The sequence below is a fragment of the Salminus brasiliensis genome, chromosome 18 (genome assembly GCF_030463535.1).
Source record: "Salminus brasiliensis chromosome 18, fSalBra1.hap2, whole genome shotgun sequence".
In the NCBI taxonomy this organism is placed as follows: Eukaryota; Metazoa; Chordata; class Actinopteri; order Characiformes; family Bryconidae; genus Salminus; species Salminus brasiliensis.
Window position 1 is genome coordinate 18,750,759 of NC_132895.1, and position 11,571 is coordinate 18,762,329.

General features: G+C 39.2%; 1 protein-coding gene and 1 long non-coding RNA gene across 2 annotated transcripts; both read right to left on the reverse strand.

Moving 5' to 3' along the window:
* Window positions 1-298: 298 nt before the first annotated feature.
* LOC140539216 (uncharacterized) lies at window positions 299-4,992 on the reverse strand. The gene is made up of 5 exons (XR_011977820.1): window positions 4,786-4,992; window positions 3,676-3,768; window positions 3,463-3,552; window positions 3,306-3,348; window positions 299-405 (listed from the first exon to the last, which is right to left on the reverse strand). It is a non-coding gene; the product is annotated as an uncharacterized lncRNA (long non-coding RNA).
* A 220-nt stretch (window positions 4,993-5,212) lies between these two features.
* ddx52 (DEAD (Asp-Glu-Ala-Asp) box polypeptide 52) lies at window positions 5,213-11,290 on the reverse strand. Its single transcript, XM_072661872.1, has 15 exons — window positions 11,200-11,290; window positions 9,901-10,123; window positions 9,619-9,773; window positions 9,342-9,527; window positions 8,850-8,993; window positions 8,612-8,723; window positions 8,440-8,512; window positions 8,092-8,295; window positions 7,672-7,762; window positions 7,418-7,540; window positions 6,171-6,321; window positions 5,957-6,032; window positions 5,802-5,873; window positions 5,512-5,610; window positions 5,213-5,338 (listed from the first exon to the last, which is right to left on the reverse strand). The coding sequence occupies exons 1-15, from the start codon at window positions 11,284-11,286 to the stop codon at window positions 5,269-5,271; spliced, it is 1,866 nt and encodes a 621-aa protein (XP_072517973.1). The 5' UTR covers window positions 11,287-11,290; the 3' UTR covers window positions 5,213-5,268.
* Window positions 11,291-11,571: the final 281 nt, after the last annotated feature.

The window sequence follows — 11,571 nt, forward strand, 5'->3', positions numbered from 1 at the left end:
TATTTTTTATATCCATTCCCCGACATTCACTCTTCAATAACCTTTTCCCTTGTGAGTTTTGTGGAGTGTTCTTTTGTCTTCATTGTGTATTTATTGCCAAGAATACTGATTAACCAGTGATTGGTCCTTCCAAACAGATGACCCATTCACTGCTCTCAAATGATCTCCATTTCATTAATTATATGAGATTCAGAAACACTTTGCAAATGACTATGCAAGTAGAGCAGGAAATATGTTTTTTCTTAAACATTTGAAAATGATCAACTATAATCTTTGAGTTTTACAAGGATGACACCAAACGACCATCTAAAATGCTGTGCCGAATTTTATTAGCTGTTAAGACAAAGGATAGCTCAGATCAGATGACTGTGATCACCAAGCCCTTTTGAAGTCCTGTGGCATCACCTAAAAAACAATTTTACAACAAAAATTGTAAATAATTAGTCGTATATAATCATTACCTAGAATAGCATAAACAAGAGTAATCAGTCCAACACCTGCATCATACTCAGGGCCAGATGTGCATACTTCAGAAATCGAAGCACAAATTGTGAAACATAGCTTGTATTCCAATTTCCAGTCAATTTACTATGTAGCTAATCACGCAAACTGTGAAGAGGACCTCCTACTCACTGTGTTAGCCACAGTAAAATAGGGAATCCATTAACAAGCTCTGAACATGAGAGAAAATGTAAGTTTGGTGTAGAGAGCCCCAGATCACGGATTTCAAGAGTACCAGGTATTGGAAAACAGCTTTCACATTTGACCAGACGTACTGAGCTCTTAGAGCAAGCTCTCCTGGGTCCAAAAAAAACACACAAAAAAAAACGCCCAAAAACACAAATTTCAAGCATTTTTTAACTTGATTTACTTTACTTGTGTGCTTTGGGTCATTCTTGGGTCTTCTTATATCACCTATCATCTCTTCAGCTCGAGGTCATAGACTGCCGCCCTTACATTCTTCAGTCTTGGAAAAATTGAGCTGGCACAACTTTACTGTGCCACAAGGTTCTTGGTAAAAAATAAAAATAAAAAAATAAACACAGACTATGGAACTAAAGTAAAACCAGTTGTAACTAATGCATTTTGGCTAATAGCCCTTTATATACACAAAGACCAGGGAGTTCATTTCCAATGAAACTGCAGCACCCATATACCAATCAGAACAAAAGAGGTTAGAGTCAACCAATAGGCAATCTACACATCTACAGTACACAGCTGTGAGCTATAAGAACATTATTCGGAATAAATGTTCAATATTTGAACGTTCGAGACTGGATAAAAAGAGGAAAGTTACAATCTAAAAAAACTCACTTATAATAAACTCATTCACTGAGATATTTAAATGTGTTTTGTGAAACTGGGAATTAAAACAGGAAAGTGAAAGTTTACAGCTGTATGTTTTAGATGTGTAGATTGGCTTTTGGTTGACTCTTAACTTATTTTGGCCAGACTGGTGGATGCAACCATTTTATTGTTTGTTTTTCAAAATGAATTTTTCTGTCTTTGTTTATTTGATAAATACAACCACCATTTTCTTCATCCCTAGAGAAGCCCATGAGCCAAAACTAACCTCAAACCTGTGCTGTCTTTCCATTAACACCATCCTTGTTCAGTGTTTTTAGGACCAGGTGCTGTTACCGTTGGGTTATTTCTCACTTCTTTCAAGACTGCCCATTATGCTCTTGGAGTGATTTTAACAGGACACTCAAAATGTAGATGTGCTTGCAGTTCCTTTAGCAATGCTTTTATAGCCTTTTTCAGCTTCATGCACCTCTATAACATGAAGCTGTTCATCTTATCTTAGTCTATGCTGGCTTTGACTGGAACATTTTACAAATGAGGTGACGTAGCTAGCAACTCCAGCTTTAAAAGGCACTCCTCTTTCACCTGCATTCAGGCCTACATGATGGGCACAAACCGTGATTAGGCTCACAGGATGTACAAACCGGATTCCAAAAAAGTTGAGACACTAAACAAATTGTGAATAAAAACTGAATGCAATGATGTGGAGATGGCAAATGTCAATATTTTATTTGTAATAGAACATAGATGACAGATCAAAAGTTTAATCTGAGTAAATGTAACATTTTAAATGAGAAATATGTTGATTCAAAATTTCATGGCGTCAACAAATCCCAAAAAAGTTGGGACAAAGCCATTTTTACCATTGTGTGGCATCCCCTCTTCTTCTTACAACATTTAACAGACGTCTGGGTACAGAGGAGACCAGTTTCTCAAGTTTAGAAATAGGAATGCTCTCCCATTCATGTCTATACCATCAGTGATGCAGGCTTCTAAACGGAGCGTTGATAACAACTTGGGTTATCCCTGTCCTCTCTGGTCCGGATGACATGGCGTCCCAGTGTTCCATAAAGAACTTCAAATCGTGACTCATCTAACCACAGAACAGTCTTCCATTTTGCCACACTCCATTTTAAAAGACCCCTGGCCCAGTGCAAACAACTGAGCTTGTGGAGCTTGCTTAGAAATGGTTTCCTCTTTGCACTGTAGAGTTTCAGCTGGCAACGGTGGATTGTGTTCACTGACAATGATTTCTGGAAGTTTTCCTGAGCCCATTCTGTTAGTTCCTTGACAGTGGCATTCCTGTTTGAGGTGCAGTGACGTTTAAGGGCCCGGAGATCACGAGCATCCAGTAGAGTTTTATGGCCTTGACCCTTACGCACAGCGATTGTTCCAGATTCTCTGAATCTTTTGATGATGTTAAGCACGGTTGATGATGATAACTTAAAAGTCTTTGCTATTTTACGCTGGGTAACACCATTCTGGTATTGCTGCACTTCTTTCTGTGCAACAATGGTGGAATTGGTGATCCTCTTACCATCTTGGCTTCAGAAAGACACTGACACTCTGAGAAGTTCTTTTTATACCCAATCATGTTGTCAATTGACCTAATTAGTGTTAATTGGTCTTCCAGCTGTTCGTTATATGCTCAATTTCCTTTTTCCAGCCACTTATTGCTACTTGTCCCAACTTATATTGGGATTTGTTGACGCCATGAAATTTTGAATCAACATATTTCTCCTTTAAAATGTTACATTTACTCAAACTTTTGATCTGTCATCTATGTTCTATTACGAATAAAATATTGACATTTGCCATCTCCACATCATTGCATTCAGTTTTTATTCACAATTTGTTTAGTGTCCCAACTTTTTTGGAATCTGGTTTGTACATGTACTTTTTGGGACCTGGCATGAAAGACCTGGCTCTGAGTATGAATGCATTTAATTTTCTTTTCAAAACCATACAGTTTTACAAGACTGAACAGTCTGAAACATCACCTCATTATTGGTGCACGGTAACCTGAAGCAGGTCTTCTTTGGCCTACAGCAGAACAGAAAGCAAACACTAAGAAGCTATATCATGTGTACTTCATAGCCAACAGTTAGTGGCAGCCATCTTGTTTTAGGAGTGTAGCCATTACTGAGGGACACTTACTGGAAGCTGTTTGGTCATGGTGAAGGTCTCATTACCATATACCACCACAGCCTCAGCTCCCTCTGGGTTGTCCACGCACTTAGTTGGGCACTAATGAAAAAAAAAGTGAAGTGAGTTCCAGCTTAATCAGTCAGTACAATTCCATCCACTGACATTATTATAACATTTTTATTAATCAATCATATTAACCACAAACAGAAAAAAGCATAATACCTTATCATGCCACACCAAAGGTGGATCAGCACAGATACATCCAAGGCCCTCTGCAGGGTTTATCTTTGGTTTGTTTTTGGAATATCTTGTACCCTGATTAAAAAGCAACATTCATTTACTAAAATAACAATGAGCCACTTTTGTGACAGCAACTTCAAAATCTACAAAAATCATTATTATTTTAGCAATAAACAAAAACAAACTGTCTATTATACACAACACAATCAACATTGATTTTTTTTATACCTTTGAATTTTTCAGTTTTGTAAGAAATGTTATTTAAAACAATAAGAGTAATGATTGATAAGGGTTATGTTAAGTTAACTGCTAGTTTACTAGTCAACGTGGGGAGACATGTTATCGTCTCGGCCCAATGTGAGGTTACGGCAGAGTCATGACAAATGAAAATCTTATTCTAAACTTGGTCACAATAACACCTTAGCCTCCAAACAGTAACTTTGCAATTCACCAAGGCTTTTTCTTGTAAATTGTGATATTCCAAATACTCCTATACTGTGACATGCACAATGAGGCCTAGGTTTGAGGCTTTGAAATGCGCTGCAAGAAGGTTTAGATAAGCCATTATATAACATACATAACTGATTTGATTATACATTTCCAGGTATTATTATTCTGCATCAACAGGAAAAATAATGTATTAAAGGTTCTTTCCAAAAAAACACTCCAAACCACGGTAGTTGCTGAATATCGGCACAGCAAATACTGTACTGAAAAAACTGAATACCACTTCAGTCTCGGCGCTACACTGATTCAATCAGTAATGTTAATCATTAAGAGTTGGCATTTATGATATATTGTTGGCACTAGTTGCACGGTATATTTAATCTTGTTGGAAAATGTTTTTCCACCTACCATATTGTTTGTGAACATAGAAACCGTCGAATGCCACGTCAATACAAATTAAAAAGTAAAAGCGGAACGGACAGCGCCACCTGTCAAACTTCGATTTAAGTACATATATAAACAAATAAATCCTAACTATCGGAGTATGAATTAGAACCGTACCAACCGTTTTAAGCAGTAAAATGTTATATCTTTTTAAATTGGATAAATCTTAAAGAAAAGAAAATCATTTGACAGAAAATTTACCTTGGTTTGACCACTCTTGTGTAAGCAGTTTCTTTGAATCCTTCAGTTGATCTCAGGAGCTGCCAAAACTTAAATTTAAAAGACAAAAGTCTAAAACACCCAAAAGATTAAAAAGGTTATAAAGACAAACACATTGTAACAATACAAAAAGGTTGTCTTGGCGAGATGTTCCCTCACAGCAAAGAGAAGCTAGAGAATACCAACACCTCAATCCACTGAAAATGCAAATGCAAGCCTTTTATGTGCACGAGGCACATGACCACAAGATTAGGCCTACACAGGAAGCTCAGCATATCTTTTGTGTCTGCAATTGGTACATTTTTATGTACTGACTTTAAGTATTTATGTATTTTTATTGTATTTATTTCTAATTAACATGTGAATTAGAAAAATAAACAAACACATTTTACAATTTTATATTTGTTATTTTATTAGAAACAAAGTATACAGAAAAAAAAATATTTCAGAACAGTTTCCTCCGTCTCAGTTGTTTGTACATTCTTTTGATTTTTCTCCACTTCCTTGTACCTTCGCCCCCGCTTTTCCTTTTTTTCTGAAAAAAAGGCAAAATGTACACGCATTCAAAATCTGCATCAAATTTCAAAAACTGCTCTATTTCTATTCAGCTGTATTCATTTAGAAAAACTGGAAGATGTAATTCCACAAGGCCAGTCACTAATACTTAATCAACATGTTGACACTGTGCAGTCAGAAAGACTGTTCTACCTTTTCTCCTTGCCAGGTTTTTTTTTCATGAGAGAGAGAGGCGTTGTGCGAATTGTAGATCTCTCGGGTGGTTTCTTCTCAAGACGCTGTTTCTCTTTACTACGGAAATAAAAACACTGTTAAATCTGTGAAGTTACTTCCCTTTAGAAACAATGTTTAAGACAAGGAATACCAGACCTTTTTTTTTTTTGCTAGTTCAGAAAGTCACCAAAATAAAAAAACAACACACATGGAAATGAGAGATGATGCTGTGAACAAGCTCGCAACTGTGGAAGAGACTACAGATTTACCTGTGTAATTTCTTGAATCCAATCATATAATCAGGCACAGGACATCCAGCTTTTTTTATCACTGTGGCAATGCTAAAGATGAAGAGGTAAACACAAACAAGTGAGAGACATAATCATACATAGAAACTGCTGATCATATTGAGTCATTTTGTTACCTTCGCAGGAGAGGTTTGTCAGCTTCTGTGAAAAGCGTAACGGCTTTCCCCTTATGACCCGCTCTTCCTGTGCGACCTGCAGAAGAGGACCCAAAGAAGAAAAACATTAACCACAAATGGTCTTAAAAAACTGGACAGAATGACTGAAGTACATACTGCAGCTGCTGCACATACAGCAGTGTACAGTTGAACGTTGTCTATTTTATAGACTGACCTATCCGATGGATGTACTCCACAGCGCTGGTGGGAAAGTCATAGTTGACAACCAAGTTTACTCCTTTGAAGTCGATTCCTCGAGCCATTAGTGCTGTGCAGATCAGCACCCAGATGTTCCCAGAGCGAAAACTGTTTACCACGTTATCCCTCTAGCCACGGAAAGTGTGAAACATTAGAAGAGCGGTTATTCCACACTCACAGTAAACATCTATACCTTGGCCTGTCTTACAGGACAGATTATACTCCTACATAAGATTTATTAATTTTATCACAGGTTATTTTTTCCATGTTACATTCTTATGCATTTTCTTATGTTCAGTTTTGAGTTTTTCCTTCCTGGCTAGTAAGAGACGCCTATGTCACCTACTGTACTACAGTGGAAGCCTCCAGATTAAGGAACACAGGAAACATAGATTAGCAATATAACAACAATATCTTTTTATTTAGATATTTTCTGGTTTCTGGTATTTACTGGTTTATCATTTTAGATTATTTAAAACAACGTGAGAAAGCGAAGGGGGTGCACACTTTGATCACCTACTTAAATTTTAAGTCAAGTCTGCAGCCCATCCCCATATCACAGCCCTACTCCTAACTGAAGAAGGGGAGCAGCACTGTGCTGAACGACTTGTTAGTTGGCATACTAACAGGGGCTCAGTTGAAATCTTGACAATTAAATTATTTACAATAAAATAGTTTAAACATTCAAAGTTCAAATTCAGAGTTACCATGTAATTTGAAGTTACCATGTTTTAAGCTGCTTTTGTTAAACATGAGTGAGGTGTGTTATTTAATAATTTACCACTGTTATGTGTTTTAAATATATGGACAGTACTGTTAGTTGTGTTACATTTTCAGGGTTGCGGTGCTGCCTTGTGTAATTGTTTTTTTTTTTTTTCATGGGGCCTAAAATCTCTGGCAGCACCACCGCATATAACTAGTGCTAAACAGTGCTGACAAATGTGACAGTAAACCCGTTTCTGTATAAAAAATAATTATCCCTTTATAAACTCCTTAAGAGCCTGCTCACTTTAGACTAACTCATGAGTGCCCTCTAGTGGTGGACAAACCCAAAAGACATTGCTAAGTGGCAGTTCTCCCTTCTACTAGACATTTTATGCCAAAAGAACAGCATGCAGGGTAGTTAAACAGAGGGTAGGAGCAGTAGATTATTTAAGATGGTTATGACCTAAGGTATCCCACAACATAAACACAGAGAGTGCAGCAAACTTGTTTTAAACAAACCTGTTGTTGTGTGCGTTCTGAATGGATTACGTCCACATTGATGCCCTCATACACCAACTCATGGAACAACTCTCTGGCCCGCTCAATGGACTGTACAAACACCAGCATGGGTGGCATAAAACCCTGCAAAAAACATTCTGTTTACATAAGTAACTACTGTACTGTGGCATGCAAAAGTTTGGGTATTCCTGGCAAAGGTTGCTGTGAATACATGTAATCCTTATGCTCAACAGTCAAATCCAAATCTCACCAACCTTTTTAATCAGGTCTCTCATGGCGAGCAGCTTGCCATTTTCTGCTCCGACAAACAGAAGCTCCTGCTCTACGGTCTCTGCTGCAGAGTTCCTATGAACAGAAACATTACAGGCAAATAAGCTTCATTGCACTTTCCCTTTGATATCAGAGCAGTCAAAACAAAGCAAAAAGCATGAGAGGGGAAGTACACTCCTTACACTTCTTTAGCAAATTTCAAATTTAGATTATTACTATGCTTTTGACCTTTTCCTCCAATTATTGACTAGTCATCGTTGTTTATTTGCAGAAAAATGAATATCTACAATGCCTAAAGTGGTGATTAATACATAACAAATCAATCAGACAAGTAAATCCAACTTTCTGAATGGTGGTGTACATCAAATGAGTAAACTAATTCGTCCAGTAAATGAAAAACTTGCCTGGGTCCAATGTTTACAGAAACAAGGTTGTCCAGATTGAGCTTGCACCACTGCTCAACCTCTGTGGTGAACGTGGCACTAAAAAGAGCTCGACGAATCTTAGGAGAGGAGCAGGCCAGGAAGATAGTGGCCAGCTGATCCCTAAAGCCAGTTTTGCCATCCTCAAAAAGCTTATCAGACTCATCAACCACCAGCCACTCCACACTGTACAAACCAGAGTGAAAGAAGACAGTACATTTTAACATAAACACAGACTACAACTTACACAGGCAAGGCTCAGCCTAGATTAGAGGTCCAAAACAGATTTCACACAACAGCTACTTGGTCTGGTTAGCAAATTAGGTTCACCTGCTGAGATCAACAGCTGGCGGGTCCTGGTTGAGCAGATAGATAAGCCTGTTCGGGGTGGTCACCAGTATATCTGGGAAAAGAAAGAAAAAAAGATTAGATGTCACAAACAAGCAGCACAGCACATCTGCACTGGTTTGAGGTCTTGAAGAAACACAGAATGGTGACTTACCAAACTTCTTAGCTGACTTGGGACCATATTTTTTGGCTGCGTCCACTCCTTTGTTAATCATGTGAACCCTGAAGCCCACTCCTTCGGACAGTTTCAGCAGCTCTCTGTGTGTCTGCAAACAAGTAGAAAACCAAGTAATGAACGAAACACAGCAATGCCAGAAAACATGTCAGCATCATAGTTTTGCATCACCAGTAACTGAAAGCAGTTAAACAGTACTGTAGACTGTAGATCTTACCTGGCTGGCTAACTCTCTGGTAGGAGCTACGACAAGGCCTCTAAAGCCCTTGTTGAGTGGCTGGCGGAGGTGAGCCAGCAAGGGCAAGCAGAAGGCCATGGTTTTTCCAGAGCCAGTGGGGGCACATGCCAGAATCTCTCGACTCTTTAAAACATCCAGAATAAAAAGTCTTGATTTTGATAGATATTATAATAAAACATCAAAAAGCTATTTCATACCCATTGCATGGAATAACCCTTTTGAAGATTTGGATATCTGGTTCCCATCAACACCACTGTGAATTCCTATTTAATAAGTTTCTCTAGAATAAAATGTTTCACATAAAACCTCTCTGAATAATCTTGTGCACATCTGAGCATTAATTAATATAGAAAATGTGAACACTTTGTGAACCCTTTAATCAAATCAGTGGTTATCAATCAGTAACAACCTGCACTTTATAACCACTTAACGACGAAGGTATTTAGGTGTTTCTAACAGACAATAACTCACATGCATCATGAGTGGTATGGCTTGCATCTGAATGGGTGTTGGGGTTTGGAATCCAGCTGCTTTGATGTTCTGAATGATCCTTGGGTCCAGCTCATACTCCTTTTGAAGCTCTTCAAACGTGGTAAGAGGGTCTGGGATATCTGTGCCATGCACATTTATTCTGTTACTGTGTCTGATCTGGTTGAGCTGAAATGAACAGGTAACAGCAGTTAAACAAGCTCACAGTAAAACTTCTGCTTGGTTATAGTTGGATAGTATGGGAGGGGGATTTTCTTACCTTCTCACGCTGAAGCTGTTTTAATCTTTTTAGTGAGTGTTTGTCTTTGGCCTTTGTCTTGGGCCCTTTCGCATTCTTGTCTTGTGATGACATCCACCGAATCCCTTCCTTCTCCAGCTCTGTCTCGTCACTGCCATCCGTCTCATTCTCTTCATCTGCAACAACAGCAAAAAAAAGGAGTGAGGTTAACGTCCTAAAGAAGATCTAAAGAAGTATTGGTTGGGTTTAGGTTTCTACAGGAGCATATCAGACATGAATAAACAGGCTTTCATAAACTCTTACCATCAGTTTCCTCCTTCTTTCCTTTCCTTTTCTTCCTTGATTTGCTCAATGTTTCATCAGTGTTGCTACGCTTCCGTTTTTCCGTGACCGCAGTCTGTTCTTTTTCCGACTCCTCTTCTTCATCGTCATCATCGTGTACCGTCGTCTCTTCTTGGGTCTTGATACCAAAGAAACCAATTCCATCAAAGGGCTTGGAAACCTCCTTGTTCTGAGGCCTTCCTACCTGTTTCACCAGAGTGAACAAAGAAGGAAACAGAGACAGTTCAGAGCAGGGTTGGGAACAGCATGAAAATGTCATCAGTGAGGAAAAGCATTGCAGGTTTTCACTGTCATCATGAATTTGTTCAAATATCCTGGACTTTAATCTAAATAAATGTGGTACTCTGTTAACATGTCTTGATGTTTGCGTCGCAATAAAGCGTTTATAAAAACATCATCATACTTCGGGGGCAGTGGCGGCTCGGCTAGAGCACCTGGCTATTGATGACAAGGTTGTGGGCTTGATACCCGGGCGCCACAGCAATGGCTGCCCACCGCTCCGGGCATGTGTGCTCACAGTCACCAGTGTGTGTGTGTGTGTGTGTGTGTGTGTGTGTGTGTGTGTGTGTGTGTGTGTGTGTGTATGTTCACTGCATGGATGGGTTAAAGGCGGAGGCCAAATCCCATCTGTGTCCAACACTAATGGTGAATATTTGCTTGTATTGTCTTGCCTGTCAGTTTATTCGTTTATTAAGATGACTATGATTAAAAACAGTAGGTTTGGGTTTAAAGCCGCAGTATATTTCAGTATATAAAGAGATAACTACATCTTTAATTTAGACACATGATAATGAACCCGTTCAATGCATCCTAACCACTGAGGACTGTTCAGATACAGCAGGATTACTGAGTAAAAACGGGGGGAAATGAAGAAAGCACAACTGTTTACTTTCTCTACGAATCAGCAAGCCTGCTATCTAAACAGACCACGAAGCCACGTGTGACTATAAAGTGCTCCCAGCGCATCGATCACACCAAAACACCCTTTAAACTACAGGGAGTTCATAGCTGGTTAATTAACGAAGTGTAAAGTGCTGTCTGTGTATCTGGTTAGCTCAGGCTAGCTCAGGCTAGCTCAGTTTAGCCCTCCAGGTGTCCACTAAGCTACAGCTGAATGAAGAGCTGCAAACACATGTTAGCCGCGGCTGCCAGACTTTGCTAGGCTAACAGAAATCCCCAGGAAACACCAACCCCCGAATATTAACGCGACCGCTGATGCAAATACGTCCAGGTCAGAGCACAAAGACACACAGTCATTACCTTAAACCTCTCCGCATCTTTTCCAAACCGCTTGAAATTAAACTTAGCTCCAGCTCCCAACCGCTTGAACAAGTCCACTGCGTCCATTGGTCTCTGTGCAGATGGACGGGAAGAGGCCTAACTAATCGAGTCAGGGGCTCCCCATGCGACTAGTTCTCTGCGATCGGTAGCTCGACGTTTGATTATGACATGTTTTAGTGCCCCCTGACGGCCACGTGGGTGCGCTGCTTCTCTTTTAAGCACTCCTCCTCAGACTCAGACACAACACACCCTAATAAACACACGAGTAGTTGCACTTCGTTAAGATTTGTATTCTTCACAAGTTTGTATAATTGAAACCAAGCATTTCAGTTATCTCCAAAAAGCCTTATA

Bases quoted from the DNA above. Each gene is read 5' to 3' on its own strand.
- ddx52 (XM_072661872.1), bottom strand. From the start codon at position 11,286: ATGGACGCAGTGGACTTGTTCAAGCGGTTGGGAGCTGGAGCTAAGTTT. The intron at 5,874-5,956 runs GTAACAAAATGA...CTTCATCTTTAG, and splicing joins GACAAACCTCTCCTGCGAAG to CATTGCCACAGTGATAAAAA. The intron at 5,339-5,511 runs GTAGAACAGTCT...CCTTTTTTTCAG, and splicing joins AAACCTGGCAAGGAGAAAAG to AAAAAAAGGAAAAGCGGGGG.